We start from the raw sequence: 18,488 nt of genomic DNA on the forward strand, positions 1-18,488 counted from the left end.
GGTGTGTTCCTTGACTATTTCTTTACATTGGAGTTGAGGGAATACAATGTCAAAGAATTCATCAATAAGGTAATATGAGTGTAAGAGAGTATGCTCTAAAGTTCACCCAATTATCAAAATATGCTCCTTTCAGTCGTCGATTCTAAAGCTCATATGAGCAAATTTATCTTGGTGTGTCAGACTTGATGGTCAAGGAATGTAAAACCACTATATTGATCAAGGAGATGTATATCTCAAGGTTCATGACACATGTCGAACATGAGGAAAATAATCTAAAAGAGAGAGCTAGGGAGTCCAAGAGGGCTTGAATAGATGGTGGTAAATATTCTCATGGTAAATTCAGAAATGGTGGGCGTTCACAATTTCATCCAAATTTCTCCGGCCAAAATTCTAAAAACACTCCAGCTTCAAAGTTCAACAAAGATAAAGTATCTAACCCTTAGCCCAAGAAGGAGCTATTAGTGACCAAACTATTTGCTTATGTAAAAAGTGTGGGAAGAGGCATCAAGGAGAGTGTTTGGCAGGATCAGGTGCTTGTTTTGGTTATGGCCAGATGAGTCACCAATTGAAGGATTGTCTTTTAGGTGCTACTAGAGGTGGTCAACCCCAAACTCAGACTCAGACTACTACAAGCCGACCGATTTAGCATAGTACTACTCTAAGTTCGGGTGGTGAACAGTGCCAGAATAGATTTTATGCTTTACAAACTTGTAAGAGTTGGAGGATTATCCCGATGTTGTGACTAGTATATTAAAGGTCTTTGAGTTTTATGTTTATACATTGTTAGATCCAGGTGATACTCTATAATCTGGTACTCTTTATCTTTCTATGAAATTTGATGTTAGTCCCGAGATCTTGTTAGAGCCTTTTTCGATCTATACTCATGTTGGTGATTCAGTTTTGGCTAAAAAAGTATAAAAATTGTCCACTTTCAATTTTTTATAAAATTACCTCAGTTGATCTTATAGGTCTTGATATGATCGATTTTGATATTATTCTTGATATGAATTAGCTTCATGCATGTTATGTTTCTATAAATTGTAGAACCCGTGTGGTTAAGTTTCAGTTTCTTAATGAGTCATTCCTAGAATGGAAAGGTAGTAATTATGTGTTTAAGGATCAATTTATCTCGTGCCTTAAAGCCCAAAAACTGATTTCTAAAGGTTTCATTTATTATCTAATATAGGCTAGGGATACAAATTACAAGACTATTACTCTTGAGTCTATTTCGCTTGTAAATGAGTTTTCAGAAGTATTTCTCAATGATCTTCCTAGTATCCCTCCTAAAAAAGAGATAAACTTCAATATTTATCTTCTTTCTGATACCCAACCTATCTCTATTCCTCCTTACTGAATAGCTCTGGCAGAACTAAAAGAGTTAAGGGATCAGTTAAAAGATTTATTGGATAAGAATTTTATTAGGCCGAGTATCTCTCTATAGGGTGCTTTGGCTCTATTTTAGAAAGAAGGATAGTTCTCTCCGTATGTGTATTGACTACCGGCAATTGAATAAAGTCACAATCAAGAATAAGTATTTCATTCCAAGGATCGATGACTGTTCTATCAACTTCAAAGAGTAAGTTATTTTTCAAAGATAGATATTCTATTGGGTTATCATCAACTTCGAGTGAGGGAATATGACATTTCGAAGATGGCCATTAGAACTCGATATGGTCACTTTAAATTTTGGTTATGTCTTTTGGACTAACGAATGCTCCTGCAGTTTTATGGATCTCATGAACAGGGTGTTCAAGCAATACTTAGATATGTTTGTTATTATTTTTATTGATGATATATTTATATATTATCGAAGTGAGGATGACCATGCCGATCATTTGAAGATTGTCTTACAAATTCTCAAGGATCGTTAATTATTTGCTAAATTTAGAAAGTGTGAGTTTTGGTTGAGATTGATTGATTTCCTTGGTCATATTGTGTAGTGAAGGTATTATGGTTGATCGTAAGAAAATTGAGGAAGTTAAGAATTAGCCTAGATATTTATCTCCCTCCGATATTTGGAGTTTCTTAGGCTTAGCTGATTATTATAGATGGTTTTTGGAAGGGTTATCCTCCATTGCATCGCCCTTGACTACTTTGACTAAAAATAAGATGAAATTCCAATGGTCCAAGGCATGTGACAAAAGCTTCTAAGAGTTGAAAGATAGACTTACTTCCACTCATGTGTTGACTTTACCAGAAGGGTCCAATGGATTTGTTGTATATTGTTATGCTTCAAGGGTTTCTGTTGGTTGTGTCTTCATGGAAAATGGTAAAGTGATCGCATATGCCTCTAGTCAACTTAAGGTGCATCAAAAGAACTATCTGACTCACAACTTGTAGTTAGTGGTAGTTGTATTTTCTTTGAAGATTTGGAAGAACTATCTTTATAGGGTCCATGTTGATGTATTCACTGACCATATGAGTTTGCAATATATGTTCAACCAAAAGAAATTGAACCTTTGACAAAGAAGATGGCTTGAGTTGTTGAAGGATTATGATATGAGTGTGTTGTACCATCTGGGTAAAGCAAATGTGGTTGTCGATGCTCTTAGTAGGTTGTTCATGAATAGTGTTTCCCATATTGATAAATTAAAGAAAAAGTTAGTTTGTGATATTCATAGACTAGCTCGTTTGGGTGTTCGCTTGGTTTATTTGAAAGATGGTGTTGTTGTTGTCCAAAATGGTTCCAAAATAACCTTTCATTGCAGATGTGAAGGCAAAGAAAGATAATGACCCTACTTTGGTTGAGTTGAAGAAAGTGGTTGTAGAAAAATCCATTTAGGCTTTCTCCTAAGGGGGAGATGGTGTGCTTGGATATCAAGGCCGACTATGTGTTCTCGAGGTTGATGGCTTAAGAAAATGATATTATTTGAAGCTCATAGTTTATGGTATTCTATTCATTCGGGATCTATAAAGATGTATCAAGATTTGAGGAAAGTGTATTGGTAGAAGGGCATGAAGAAGGATATTGCAGAGTTTGTGGCTAAATGTCCTAACTGCCAACAAGTGAAGGTTGAGCATCAAAAATTGGGAGGTTTAGTTCAAGACATTGAGATCCCTACTTGGAAGTGGGAAGACTAGAATATGGACTTCATTATAGGTTTGCCTCGTACCCATAGGCAACAAGATTTGATTTGGATTATTGTTGATCGAATAATTAAGTTGGCGTATTGTTTTCCCATTAAGACTTCCTATTCGGTCAAGGATTAAGCTAGACTCTAACTTTGTGGGTTTGTCAAACTTTATGGTGTTTTATTGTCTATTATTTTGGACCGAGGTACTCAGTTTTGGAGATCATTCCAAAAGGGTCTTGGTACTCAATTTAAGCTTAGCACAGCTTTTCACCCTCAAAACGATGGCCAAGCCGAGCATACCATTCAGACTTTGGAGGACATGTTGAGAGCTTATATAACTGAACTCAAAGGTAATTGGAATGATCACTTTCTATTGATCGAGTTTTCTTATAATAACAGTTATCATTCTAGCATCCAAATGGCTCCCTTTGAGGCCTTGTATGGTAGGAGGTATAGGTCTCTTATTGGATGGTTTGACATTAGTGAGGTTGCTTTGATATGACCTGAGTTGGTTTATGAGGCTATGGAAAGAGTTAGAATCATTATAGAAAGGTTCAATACTGCCTAAAGCCGACAAAAGTCTTCTTCGAATGTGAGGAAAAGGGAGCTATAATTTGATATTGACGATTAGATATACTTGAAAATCTCATATATGAAGAGTGTGATATGTTTTGGCAAGAATGGGATTAGTCACTAATATGTAGGCCCATATAAGATTTTGAGGCATTATGTCATGGTGGCATATGAGTTAGATTTGCCTTCAGAGTTGGCATGGTGCATCTAGTGTTTCATGTTTTTGAAGAAGTGTGTTGGTGATGTTAGCTATACTGTTCCTTTAGATAGCATTGGTGTGAAGGAGAGTCTATCCTATGAGGAGGTTCTAGTTGAGATTCTACACTGGCAAGTTCGGAAGCTGAGGAACAAAGAAATACATCTGTGAAAGTTCTCTGGAAGAACCAACAAGTAGAGGGTCCTACTTGGGAGGCCGAAGCCGATATGATATTATGATATCCTCATCTATTTCCTTTCGTTATAGGTTAAGGTATTAAGTTTCTTAATGATCACTCTTTCGAATCCATGCATTTTAAGTCATCTTATGTTTTTATATGCATGCATGTTCATGAAATGAGTTTTAAAGTCATGTTTTAGCTTGAGAGTTGATTACTCCTTGGTGTCAAGCATTTTACCATGTATTTGCATTCATGATGGGTTACTATGTCTCTTTTACTATTCTATTCATGCTAGCTTGAGTCTCATTTAAGGACGAATGTTCAAAAGGGGGAGATATTGTAAGACTCTGGAAGTTGAAAAGTTTAGAAAAGAGGAAATCTCAGAAAATTCCAGTCACAATGGCTTCTCAATTATCTCTTTTATGAATTTCTTCTAAAACCTAGTTTGATCAATTTGTATTTGGTCAATTCAATTATACTTTTACTTAATTACAATGATCCATTCATGCATGATTCAATTTAAATTACATGTTTTTAATGCGTTTTAAAAAGACCCATGCATTATGCGATGAAATTCAAATATGAACTATAGATTTATGATTATGGATTTTATGAAGTATCATGTATGCTTTATGAAAATTACGAATTATGTTTCAAGTATGTTTTCAAGTAAGAAATCTTGTTCGAAGCTCATAGTTCCCGATATTCTATTCACTCAGGATCCACTAAGATGTATCATGATTTGAGGGAGGTATATTGGTGGAATGGCATAAACAAAGATATTGCGGAATTTGTAGCTAAGTGTTCGAATTGTCAACAAGTGAAGGTTGACCATCAAAAACCAAGAGGTTTAGCTCAAGATTAAGATTCCTACTTGGAAGTGAGAATATTTAAATATGGACTTCATTATGGGTTTGGCTCGTACTCATAGGCAACATGATTAGATTTGGGTTGTTGTGGACCGAATGACTAATTCTGTGCATTTTCTTCGTGTTAAGACGTCTTATTCAGTCGAGGATTATGCTAGACTTTACATTCGAGAGTTGGTTAATATTTATAGAGTTTGGTTGTCTATTATTTTAGATTGAGGTACTCAGTTTACCTCTTAATTTTGGAGATCATTTCATAAGGGTCTTGGTGCTCAAGTTAAGCTTAGTACAACTTATCACCCTTAGAACGATGATCAAGCCGAGTGGACTATTCAGACTTTGGAAGATATGTTGAGGGCTTGTGTAATCGACTTTAAAGGTAACTGGATGACTATTTTCCATTGATTGAGTTTGCCTATAACAACAGTTATCATTCGAGTATCCAAATGGCTCAATTTGAGGCATTGTATGGTAAGAGGTAAGCAGTCAAGTTCAAGTCTGAGACGACCACGACTCTAGAGTAAATGTTATTGTTTCACTAAGTGGAGGTTCAATGCAGAGCACACCTTCATTATGTGTAGTAGTCTTCCTTCAGCTGATAGACTCTCTTATATAATATTAAAATGAGTGGGGCCTTGTTAGTGTGGCATTTTAATATTTTATTAAATTGTAATTTTAGCATTTACTCATTGATAGAATCTAATGTCATCTTTATTATATTTTGCATTAGTTCATATATTAGTCAATCCATTATGTTTTTTTAAAATAATTATCTCTAGTAAATGGTGCACTAAATGATAATTTTTTTTAACATAATTATCACTAGTAAGTGGTGCACTAAATGATAATTTCTTTTAACCTAATTATCACTAGTAAATGGTGCATTAAATGATAATTGTGCACTAAATGTTAATGATGACATTCCATCATTTTTCCATCTTTTGAATGCTTTCCTCTCCTATAAATATAGAGGTCTTATTTGTTTTGAAATAAAAGAAAACATTGAGTGCATTAAGTTTGTCAAAAAATATAGTTCTTATTAGTTGAAGGGAGGTGTTCTTTTTTAGTGGAGCTTTAAACTCAACTCTTGTCCAGAGTTTGTTGAGTTGCAATTTGTGATAAGGCTATTGTATCCTGGAGGTGACAAGTCAAGAGGACAACTGCTGAATCGGTGAAAAGATTTGCCGCAGTGGGCTTGAATCTCTTTAAAGAGAGCGAGATATCCACGCCTCAGCCAAGAAGTGAATATATTTTCTTTATTTTATTTTTCAATTGTAATTTGTAATCTTGTAATTTCACCAACATAAATCATTGAAGATTTGGGGCCTGGACTATCACACTATCGAGTTTGCAGAATACAACAATCAAATTCTCCAGATGTACTTGGCCAAAAACTTGCAATTTGTTTATTCCCTGGCAAGTGACTAGGTTTAGAATCCTGATGAACGGGGATCTATCAATAACTATTTGCAATTGAGCATCTGAAATATGGACATGATGCAAATAAAGATCCTCAAGACAACAAAATATTGTGTGAGTGGTGCTAATATCAAATTCAAACTTGCACCTGCTTAACCGTAATTTTGTCAGCTTTTTAGCTGGACAAATAACATCAGGAAAGCTATATGAACTTAACAAGGAAGGGAAAATCCCCAGCACCACGACGTTAAGTTTAACCGCCAATTCAATCAAAGTATCCAACTGAGAATCCAATTTTGGATCACGATATGTAAGGATGAATTTTTCAAGATGTAAGTTTCGTTCGACATGGTATCGCTGGGATTTATCAACCAACTTGACAGAGTTTTTGCGGGTCATATGGCTTTTGGTACTATAGTTTTGTGATTGATCAAATATCATATTAGGTCCGGAAGTCCATCAATAGTACCATCTCTTGTACAAGATACAAGTTCTCGCCGCCTCATCCACGACGAGGTTAGTGCCACATAAGATTTGATGAATAATATTCACATTCAATTCTGATATTTTGTCTTCTCCACAAACTCGTTTTGCCATAAAGCTTCATTTTTTATTTTGTTGGTGCTGTCATATGCCCTCTTTAAGGTTTTAATTTCCTTTCCTAGTGGGAATCGATCATATATTTGGGCGAATAGCCACTTTTAACACTTACCATCAAATATTAGTCACTATTTTTAAAAGCTATTAACTAGGGGTGTCAAATGGGTTGGGATGAAGTTGGGGAGATTAAAATGGGCTGAATCAGAAATTGTGTTGGGTAACTTTTCTTTCTTGGGCAACTCCTCCCCCCAAAATTCACCATGGTTTCTTCATAAAGTTGCTGACATGTGACCAGGAGGTCACGGGTTCAAAACTTGAAAATAGCCTCTGACAAAAATGCAAGGTAAGGCTGCGTACAATAGACTCTTGTGGTTGGACTCTTTTCTGAATCCTCCCTATAGCGAGAGCTTAGTTCACCGGGCTGCCCCTTTTTCTTCGTGAGAGTTGGAACAAGTATTTTCAAAAATGATTTTAGTTGAATTCGGTTTTTACTTATATCGATGAACTGATAGTTAAGTATCATACTTATTTATTTTTAAATGATTAAATAGAAAAAATCAATGGCAAGCATAACAATGTTGATTAAACATTCGGAGAAGTGGAACGAAGAAAATTGTTACATCAAATACAATATAGATGGAATTGTCTTGAAGGAATATAATTCATATAGCAAGTTGATTGATCTAATTTCGATTTCAACTAACTATTGATTTGACTACAAAGTGTATAAAAATCAAATATATTTGTGAAAGATAGTGATACGCCTATGGAAATACACAATGCCATGGATAGTCATTGTATCAGCCACTCTAAACTAGATCAAAGTGACTCTTTTGTACGGATGAGCTATTCTTCTCTCGAGACACATAAAATCTAATTTTCTGCATATAAACCAATAAGAAAAATATAAATTTGAATACATATTAATATAGTTACTACTCAAATATTCAAAACTTGTAGTAATTTTTAAGAATTGATACATAAATACAATTGTACCAAAAATGATCTTAGTTGCTACATGTATTATCTATACAGTTAGCATAGCATATGGAAAATCAAAAAAAGTAGAATGAATACAGATACAATGAATACAACTACTATACCAATAAATATACATACAGTGAATTCAAATATTGATATAGTACAACTACTGTTACATTGAATACATATATAGTGAATACAACTATTGTTATAATATGGAATACATGTATTTATTTGGTTCATTAAATTTTAATTACAAATTATAAAAAAAAAACTTTTACATTTGGTGGAATCCTGATACATCACGTAAAGTGATGTATGCGATGTATTCAACATCCCAATACACCACATAAGATATATTCGACCGATACATAACGTAAAGTGATGTATCCGACTGATACATCGCATAAAGTAATGTATCTGATGTCTCAATACACCACGTAAAGTGATGTATCTGATTGATACATCGCGTACAGTGATGTATTGAGAATAGGAAAGAGTAGGAATTTTTGCAATTTTTTCAAATGGTAGAAAAAATTTTAAAATATGATAACATAAGTTGTGTATTTAAATAATTTTTCGTTTAATCTTTGGGTCTTCCTCAAATTGGCCAACATATATTAACATTGGGTTTTGAGACAATGGACCACAAATATTTGCATTTGTTGGATTGATATTGAAGGGATGCAGAACAAACAATATACTAGGAATTACAAAAATTTCATAGTGTTAAGAGTTAATTACATCATTTCCTACTATTTTTCAAATTAGAAAAATCTTTTAAATTTGGTGGAATTCGGATGCATCCCAAAAATGCCCTGATACATTGCGTCTCAATTTCGGATACATCACTAAACATCTTGATACATCACGTCTCGAATTCGAATACATCACTCAGCATCCAGATACATCATGTATTCAACCGATACATCGCGTAAAGTGATGTATTCAACCGATACATCGCGTAAAGTGATGTATATAAGAATTGGAGAGAGTAGAAATTTTTGTAAATTTTTCAAGTGGTAGAGAATTTTTTAGAATATGATAAAATAAGTTATGTATTTAGGTAATTTTTTATTATGACCCAAGCTACGCCCTAGGCGCGACACAACAATTAGAATCCCGAAGGATTACAACCAAGCCTCTTATCATATCATACATGAGCATATATAAGGTAAGTAAGAACAATAAGACTAAGAGCCCGTTTGGATGGGCTTAAAAAAGTAACTTTTATGTATGAACTGCTTTTAGAACTTTGAAGTGCTGAAAGTTATTTTTATAAATAAGCAGTTGAGTGTTTGGATAAAAGTGCTTATGTTAAAAATAAGTGTTTGAATTTTAGGGTTAAAAGAATAAAAATGGTAGTTTGGGAATTTAGTTAAAATATAAGGGATATAAAAATAATTTCCATGGTCAAACAAAATGGCTTTAAGCACTTAGAAAAAAAAGTTAGAAATCCTAACTTTTCATTTTTGACTGACTTTAAGAACTTTATGGCTTAAAGTTAGCATTAGGAAAATACGTCCAAAAGCTAAAAAGGGCTTTAAGTTGGTTTTGACCAACTTAAAACCCATCCAAACGGGCTCTAAATCATTAGTGCAGAAATAACCTCTAAAAATGAGAATCAAACTCAATCTCCAAAGAAAAAGACAACATACACTTCATGAATATCCAATATACCTCTACTAATCTAGAAGAGGTATAGAAAAAGTTTCTAATCACCAACATAAGACCTAAAAGTCATAAGAAACAATAGAAATCATAAGTGTCATATCCTCAAAACATGAGGACTTACTAACAAATAGGAATAGTGTCTCAAGCTCTAGCCAAGAGTGGAGTGTGCGTGACGATCGTCGGAGCCTATATTATGATACAATATAGGCAAAAGTATGCGTTAGTACATGGAATGCACTAAGTATGTGAGAAGTATACATAAATAATAATAATCGGATATAGTCAATATTAACATGTGATGCATGACGAATATCTTGAAAACATGAATAAAACTTAAAAGCATCTGAAAACCATAATCACGTGGTCAATGCATCATAAAATATCATAAGAGCTTATAGAACATAACATATATATATGTGGGATACTAACCTTAATCGATATGTAAGACCATGTGAGCTACCACATGAATTCGATGTAACTCCTATACCGAGAAGAGAGAGGATACTTGCCAAGGTAGACTATGTATCATAAACATAAACATGAACTATATGTGGATCCACTAGCTAAGCCATTAAGGCACCTATGGTGCCATATAGTTTTGAAACTAAGGGTTGCTACTAGGGTTCCCTCGTGGATCCCCACCACAAAGTTTGCTCGATGCTAAGTCAATCCCAATGGAATACATGAAGATATAATCATTAGGAAAAGCAACAATTACCAATTCACATTCGTAAAATAGCATAATTAGAGTATCTTCTTGAAAATCATGATAATAACATGAGATGTGGACACTTACCTTTCTAAACATCCAAATCATAAGTTCTTGCATATTGTGAGAAAGTCTTTCACAATTCATGGTTTCTTGCTTGAAACATACTTCAAAACATAGTTTATAACTTTCATAAATCTTTGATCATAAATTCATGATTTAAAACTTGAATTTCATAACTTAGTGTAGGGGGCATTACAAAACTTATTGAAAATATGCAATTTAACTTAAATCATGCATGAATAGACAAATGGAATTAAGTAAAAGCATAATTGAATTGACCCAATGCAATTTGATCAAAATCCTAGAATTTGGAGAATTGAATTTGATGAAAAGAGGGGAAACTTTGGGACTCTATGGATGGAAAGGATCCATGGATGAATTTCCATATACCTTAATGAATATCAACTTGGAAATTGAAGAAGCTTGAACCTTAGAACCCTAGCTTGATGAAGAAGAAGATCCCTTTGCGAGAGGATCCTTGATGCCTTAGAGTGATTTTGAGAAAATTAGAGGAAATTGTGAGAATTTGAAGGTTTTAGGTATTTATACGCTTAGCATAATACCCCAAAATGACAGTATAGGTGTAGAAAAGATAGAAAATACCCAAAACGACCCTTATTAAATTTGGCTAGAGTGACCTACGGGTAGGGACCTGTGGGTCGTAGATCAATTGACAGGTTATAGGGTCGGGGCCGTAGGATCAATGCTCCAAAAATTGGGCTACTGGAAATTGCACATTGGACCTATGACTTTGGGTCTACGGCTCGTCGAATGAGTTACGAGTTGTAGGGATAGCTCGTCAAATACCCCAACACTTAGCCAAACAATCCAAACCTCAAGACCCAACCTACGAATGTCGTCTACGGGCTATCAAACCCTCTACGGGTCGTAAGGACCCCTTGTCCTGGCAACTTTTTCAAGAGTTGAAACACTGAGTCTCTGATCACTTTCTATGGGTCGATCCTACGGATCATAGGAACTTCTATGGTTCGTAGGTCCTCCTCGCAAAGTGATTGGACACTTAGTGAAATTTCATTCTTTAGGGCCTTTTCTACGGCTCATCAACACCTCTACGAATTGTCAACTTTCATCGTCTTAGACTTCAAAATTTTTCCCAAGTGCCTGGGCCTTCTACGATAGCCTTCCTATGACTAATAGGTTGGCTCGTAGAAGTCTGCACCAAATACTTTTCTGTAATTTTTCTACAACATTGATCCTTTGTTTGGCTTTTCAACTTCTGGGATCTTACATTTTTTCTATACTAAATGGAAGAATAAAACTTTCTTGAAGATGTACAGTTGTAAAGACATGTTCTTCCCTACTATATCAATCACACATGCCTAAAATATTTTGGGGGAGATTGTCTTTTAACAACCACCTATTTGATTAATCGGTTCCCTTCAAAGGTGTTGCAAAATAAATTCGCTTACCAAATTATATATGAAAAAGTTTCAGTTTATTCACATCTAAAGTCATTTGGATGTTTTGTATCTACTTTACCTAGGCATCAAGATAACCTATCTCCTAGAGTTATACCTGGGTTGTTCTTAGGCTATCTTTTTGGAAAGAAAGGTTACAAAGTTCTTGTTTTACAAACAAACAAAATCCTTCTATCCAAGGACGTCAAGTTTTGTGAAATAATATTTCCTTCTGCTCATTCTCAACCTTTGACAAGTATTTTGCTGGGTTTTAAAGGTGTGAATGAGAAATGAAAGGTTGTGACTTTTTAAAAAGAGTTGCGGCTTTTTTGAAAGGTTGTGTCTGTTCCGATAAGACACAATAAGCACTTGTTCACACTACCATTTGTTGTCTATAAATAGAAGGATTTTCCTCTCTTTTTAAAAAAAAAATTCTCCTTCTTCTGCATATATATTTTCTTTCAAACCAAGTTGAGTCTTTGTGTGATTTTGTTGCTGGCTTTTGAGTTCGCTGAAATTATTGAAGTTTAAGGTACCGCTACTTCTTTAATAGTTTATCCATTTTATCTTGGGAGAAAATAATTCATAACCTCTGGTACAATGAGTGGATTAAATTCCTTAAGGACACACAGTGAATTCTGTGAACTCGGATACTATTTTTTATTTTTATATTTATTGTTTCTGATTTGCTAACCTTAATACAGGAGGGATAACATATTTTTCCCATTTCTTTTTTTACTTATTATTTAAATAGTCCTGCTACTCAGACTATTCAATCAAGTCCTACTGCTATCTCCTTTCCCATTTCTACAAACTCTAATCAACCTACTCAATCAAGCTCCACAAAAAGTGCAGTATTTTCAGCAACACAATTGATATGTGTTTTTCCTTTCATCAGCTTAACCGATTGACGTGAGCAAACTTATAGAAATAATTAGATTTTACTTAATTACAAGCAAGAAGTAGTAAAGAAGAAATGCAAGTTATACCAAAAAATGCATTTTTCATTTTTATAGGAATATATGAACTTGAACCATAGACTTTCTCGGTAAAACATATCAAACTTATTAGTAAAATGATCTAAGCTAAGCAGATCATCACGCGAACATAACTGACCACAATATCTTTCAAATTTTATTTGTGCAATGTTTTTACTGTTATTTCACTTATTCCCTTTTATTCTTTTTCATTTTATGCTTTATCTTCTACAAATCAACAGAATATTAGTTTTATTTTTCAAATTCATGAACCAAATATAAGAGCAAGAGTAGAGTATAAAAAAGTTGATTATCATTATTAAAACATGTAGTTCTTTTAGCAAATTTGTCACCCAATTTATTTCAGCAAACGCATTTGCAACAACAAATACTCTGCTTCAGTTCATAAATGAGCAATTAAACTTTGTTTTCTGGAGTACTAGCTCACAGGATTTTGGCCAAAACAACATATAACCAGTAGTAGAAGCTTGATCACTCACATCTCCGATCCAATTCGCATCAAAGTACATGTATAGCTTGAAATCAATATTATCTCTTTAAGTCATGATTCTTTTTTGGACTTACGCATTTCTTTATTTGATTACTCAATTTGGTTTGCCTATTGAGTAATCTCTCTCTAAACGCTTCCATGGGTCTTAGGGTTAGATCGTCGTACATTATAAGAATTTTAAATTTAAAATATTATAGTTTAGGAGATAATAACAACACTCCCTAGTTTACATATATTAAACTTGCAAGACATGAGTAGTATATAAGAATTTTGTTTATATTAACCCTATTATTCATACGATTTTTAAAAGTTTTTATTGATTGATATAAAATACACACGCAATGTATCTATTTAAAAACTAGTTATATTTTATTTTAGACAAACAAAAATAGAGAGGGAGTACTACATTAGAAAAGAAAAAAACATGACAAGAATGAAGTTAATCTCAAATTTTATCTCAAACTTATTATCTTTATATCCATATCAAACACCAATTAGAGGCTATTTAGATGAGCTTATAGCGTATGTCTTATACGCCAAAACAATTTTCACTTGAAACACTAAAAATAATCAAACGGGCTCTTTATTCCTAAATCCAAATTCCCCAAGTAACAAAAAAGGTTAAGGGTGAAAAATACCCCTCAACTTTTATTTATTAGTTGACTTTACCTTTATCGTTAAAATAAAGTTATTCGTATCCTCGCTATCTACAAATTAGTCACCCGTACCCCTCAATTGGATGGAAAACCCCAAATCGACCTCAAAACCCCAATTGTAATCCAAATTACCCATTTAAAATTGGTTCCCACTTTTAATTCTAACCCGATCCACTAAATCAAATAACATTGGTGAAACTTCAAACTTTCTCCTCCCTAATATTATCAAATACAAATATTTTGCACACTGATGTACAACTTAACTCACATAAACCAACAATAATAAGAAATCACCATAGAGGGAAATGGAAAGTTACTACCATGGTTCTAAAAATTGTTTTTGCATAGATGATGATGGAAAAAAAATGAGAAAACGCCATTAGAGTATTTGGTGGCATTTCCTTGTACTCCGGCGACCCCTTGAGCGATTCTAAATTGTCGGTGATTTATTTCGGTGACTATGGTAGCATATAAATATCACCGATAAAATTATTTTATGCCACAGGGGAGGCAACGTTAGAGACGAGAAAGGGAGTGCAAAGAAGCAGACGGGTGGGTTAGGGATGATACTCGCTAATTTGGCGGACTCCAATGAAGAACTTCTTCCATATCTTCTCCCGGAGACGATGGTTGGTCAAAAAGTAGGAAGCCAAACCCTTCTGCCTCCCACTGTCACTATATTTTCTTTCATATTCCCTGCTTTCAATCTCTCAATTTTCCGACATTGATTTGAACCAAGAAACCCAATAAGCAAATAATACCAAGTTTCAAGAAGTTATTGTTTCAATTCTTCGATCTCGGAATTTACCATGTTGGTAACTCATACCAAATCAAAAGATTTGGGTTTACAACAACAATTTTCCTAATCTCTCATGCCCTTTTCCAAAGATATTCAAACATTTTTCTCCGACGTTAAAGTTGCAATTCATCCAAATTAAAACCTTTTTCAAAGAAGTTGTTGGGGTATTTGACATAATTATTAGAAATGAAAATTGGAAAATGCTGTTAATTAAGATAAATGAAATGGATTATATGATTAGGTGAGTTGGGTGGGGTTAAAATTGAGTAATTTAAGTAAAATCGGGTGATTTTTGCTTATTTGGTGCTCTCCATCCAATTGAGTGGTATATGTGACTAGTTTATAAAGGGCAAAAATAATTTTATTTTAACATTAAAGATAAAACCAATTAATAAATAAAACTTTAGGGTCATTTTTTTTACCCTTTAATTCAAAAAAAAAAAAGCATGGGCAGTTTGGGTAATTAAGGGTTCTTCTGGTTCTACTAGGGTTTTAGATGTCAATATATAAACAAAATTTTCTTCACATTCTTCTTCGTCATCTGTCTGCGTCTTCTTCTTCAGGCCGTCAAAGCAAAACCCTAGAAACCCAATTGGTGAGTCCCAAATTCTCTCTCTTCATCTGCACTATTCATTTGTCTATTAGCTTAGACCTTGTGATATTGTGCGTACTTCTTATTTTTGCAATCGACAGGGTTGTGGTGTGAAAAATGACAACAGTTCCAGGGCAATTAGTGTGGGAAATCGTGAAGAAGAACAATTCCTTTTTGGTGAAGGAGTTTGGTAATGGTTCCGCTGGCGTTGTGTTTAGCAAAGAGCCTAACAATCTTTGCAATCTTCACTCTTACAAGCACTCTGGTCAGTTCTTCATAAATATGCTTTGCGATTTGCTTTATCCTTAATTTAGTTCTCTAGAGTGTTTAGATCTGGATTTTATTTGCATTGAACATCAAACTCTTCATCATTCCTATTTTATATGATCTGTTGAAGCTTGCATTAGTGAAATTATTTTAAGCAAAGTTCACAACTTTTTATATTTCGAATTCATTTAAGGTTTATTTGGTAAAATGTGTTTTTTTTTGAGTAAGCAATAAATGTTATCTCTAGAGTGTTTATATGTAATTTAGTAAAACACTTAGAGGTTGTTGGTTAGAGGTGGAAAGGGGTGGGGTGGTCAAGAGGGGGGCATTGGAGGGCGCCCGAGAATATAATGAACTTGGGAAGTTACTTATGTAACTTGTTTTTCCTACTCCTATTAGTGCAATCATTTTCCTCTTTCTTAAGTAACTTGTTTTCCGAAGAATATTGACTAACCAAACATGAGAAATTTGAAACATATTTTCCTCCATACCAAACACACCCTTAGTTACTCAAATTTTGAACTTTGGTGTGACATCATCACTGTTATTTCCATTATAGCTAATATAATGCACCAGTCAGTTTAACATAGTAATTTTGTGTTCAGCCAAATGCATTACAATGGATCCAAAAATACCAGAATGTATAACTCAACTAGTTTGGGGTTGAGCATAGTTGATTGATCTATTGCTTTGAACCTACTTGTAGGCACTAAAAATGTTTGCTGCTTTATGTTCTCTGATATCTTTCAGTTGAAGTATTAGAATTTTGGTTTACAATGCCTCAAGTTACCATGTAATTGAGCTTTTGTTGTAATGACTATGTAGGCCTAGCAAACAAGAAAACTGTGACCATCCAGGCTGGAGGCAAAGATCAATCCGTGTTGCTAGCTACAACGAAGACCAAGAAACAGAACAAGCCTTCTAGTTTGCTGAACAAATCTGCAATGAAGAAGGAGTTCCGCCGCATGGCCAAGGCAGTAACAAACCAGGTAGGCATTTACCCTCTTTTTTACCACCGTACTGGAGCAAATATACTGCATTGTAGCTATGCAATAACCTTAACTGGGTTCTTCATGTGCTAATTTGGCAAATGAAGGGTTCTTTGTAACATGACCTAAATGCATTATGATCTTAGTGTTCCAGTTATATTTGGTGAAAGAGATTGGTAGTAATCAATAGTGTAACTTACTACCCAAAGAGCTAGAGAGAGTTGCTCTTAAAGACAATATGTTGTTTATTGTTTGTTTTCTTCCTCACTAATTATAGTGCCTTGATGTTTGTACACATAAATGAAATTCCTCAATAACACAACGTAGTAAGATCTCTGAGCTTTATATTACTAGCTTAATTAATTCTTTCTAGGATGGTCAATTTCTATCATGTGTAAGGGCTTAATTCATTTCAAGTATTTTTGTAATTTAAAGACTGATTAAAAGCTGATTCTTATAAGGGATGGTCAAGTTTACAACTATTGCTTTTATATAGTAAGCTGTAAGCAAAATGCTAGGGTGATTTCTGAAATTGACAAGGTCAACCAATCCAAACCAAATAGCCTTCAAGAATCCAGATGTTGAATACGGTTTTTGGTACTTGAGGTTTAGAAAGCATTAATGAATTCCAAAGAAAAACTTCAAACTATTTTTGACCTAATTGTGAATGTTTGTTTTGTATCTGCATCTACCTCATATTTTTCCTTCTAAAGATTCCTCAATGTTTTATATCTTTGCGCTGTCTCCCTATCATGCTACTTTATGTTCTGCTTATTGTATGTTTTGGATGTGTTCTGCTTAATGTATTGTCTATTATAATCTTATTAGGCTTTTACTTTAGGAATTCTTCCATAATCAACAACTTGGGATAGAAACCTTGTAATGATCTTTCTCACATTACATTCTTGGTTCAATTATTGGTTTTCAGGTTGCAGACAACTATTACAGGCCAGATCTGAAGAAGGCAGCCCTTGCAAGGTTGAGTGCTGTTAACAGGAGCCTCAGGGTCACCAAGTCTGGCGTGAAGAAGAGGAACAGGCAGTCTTAGTTGCATGAGTGTTACATTGTGTTTGCAATGGCATTGCTGTCTCCTGTCATTAAGTACCAAAGTTTTGTTTTTCAATTTTATATTTGATTTTCTTTTTTCAAAAAGCTATTGGTAAGGGGCTTTGCTCCGTGCTTTTGGATTGAAGGCATTATGATCATTTAGAAAGTATCTGTTTAATTTGTGGAAGGTGTGGTATATTGGACTCCTCCTTCTGCCTTTTATTTCTGCATTCCTTAACGGAACAAATAATGAATTATTGCTGAAATGGTAGTCGTTTATGCGGTTTGAAAATATGTAAAATACATACCAGATTGTAATCATCACGATTCTGATAGTTTTGTTGAAATTTAGTGGAGTCCAGTGATTTAATAGGAAATATGGACAGGCATTGGTAGTGTTGGAACTAAATTAAATTCAACTCATGTATGTTCAATTAATATGTAATTGCCCATAGAACTGAAAAAGCTCTTTAAAATCTGTTTTCCGAACATGGCTACATTACAGAGGTATTGAATCAATTATTTTTAATGAATGAATCTGATTGCAACTTCAAATATGAACTTCAAGGAGATCAGGTTCCCTATTTCTAGTTTAAAGACAGTTTAATAAGCCAGTATAAATAACAAACGTTTATTTAAATTAATCTGTAAATATTATTTGAAATTTTTGAAACAAGATTTATGGTCAAACTGGGCGTCAAGGTTCTGTAAAATTCAGTGCTCAAAACCTTTTAAAAACAATCCTGTTGGATTTTTAGTTGCTGGATGCGACTCACTTGCCAATTTGCTGCATTTGCGCCATTTCTGTGCCTTTCAGAAGTTCATCAATTTCTGTCAGTTTATACTTCTTCAAGCTCACCCTTTTGTCCAATCTGGAAACAGAACACGTAAAG

General features: G+C 34.1%; 1 protein-coding gene across 1 annotated transcript; it reads left to right on the forward strand.

Annotated features, from left to right (window-relative positions):
- The first annotated feature begins 15,191 nt into the window (after positions 1–15,191).
- LOC129900441 (60S ribosomal protein L28-1-like) lies at positions 15,192–17,782 on the forward strand. The gene is made up of 4 exons (XM_055975448.1): positions 15,192–15,295; positions 15,394–15,557; positions 16,385–16,548; positions 17,477–17,782. Exons 2-4 carry the CDS (start codon positions 15,410–15,412, stop codon positions 17,594–17,596), a joined length of 432 nt encoding a protein of 143 aa, XP_055831423.1. The 5' UTR covers positions 15,192–15,295; positions 15,394–15,409; the 3' UTR covers positions 17,597–17,782.
- The last annotated feature ends 706 nt before the right edge of the window (positions 17,783–18,488 follow it).

This window comes from Solanum dulcamara, chromosome 1 (assembly GCF_947179165.1).
Source record: "Solanum dulcamara chromosome 1, daSolDulc1.2, whole genome shotgun sequence".
Classification (NCBI taxonomy): domain Eukaryota; kingdom Viridiplantae; phylum Streptophyta; class Magnoliopsida; order Solanales; family Solanaceae; genus Solanum; species Solanum dulcamara.

Coding starts and splice junctions, on each gene's coding strand:
- LOC129900441 (XM_055975448.1), top strand. CDS start 15,410: ATGACAACAGTTCCAGGGCAATTAGTGTGGGAAATCGTGAAGAAGAAC. Junction 15,558..16,384: donor TCACTCTTACAAGCACTCTG/GTCAGTTCTTCA, acceptor ATGACTATGTAG/GCCTAGCAAACAAGAAAACT. Junction 16,549..17,476: donor CCAAGGCAGTAACAAACCAG/GTAGGCATTTAC, acceptor ATTGGTTTTCAG/GTTGCAGACAACTATTACAG.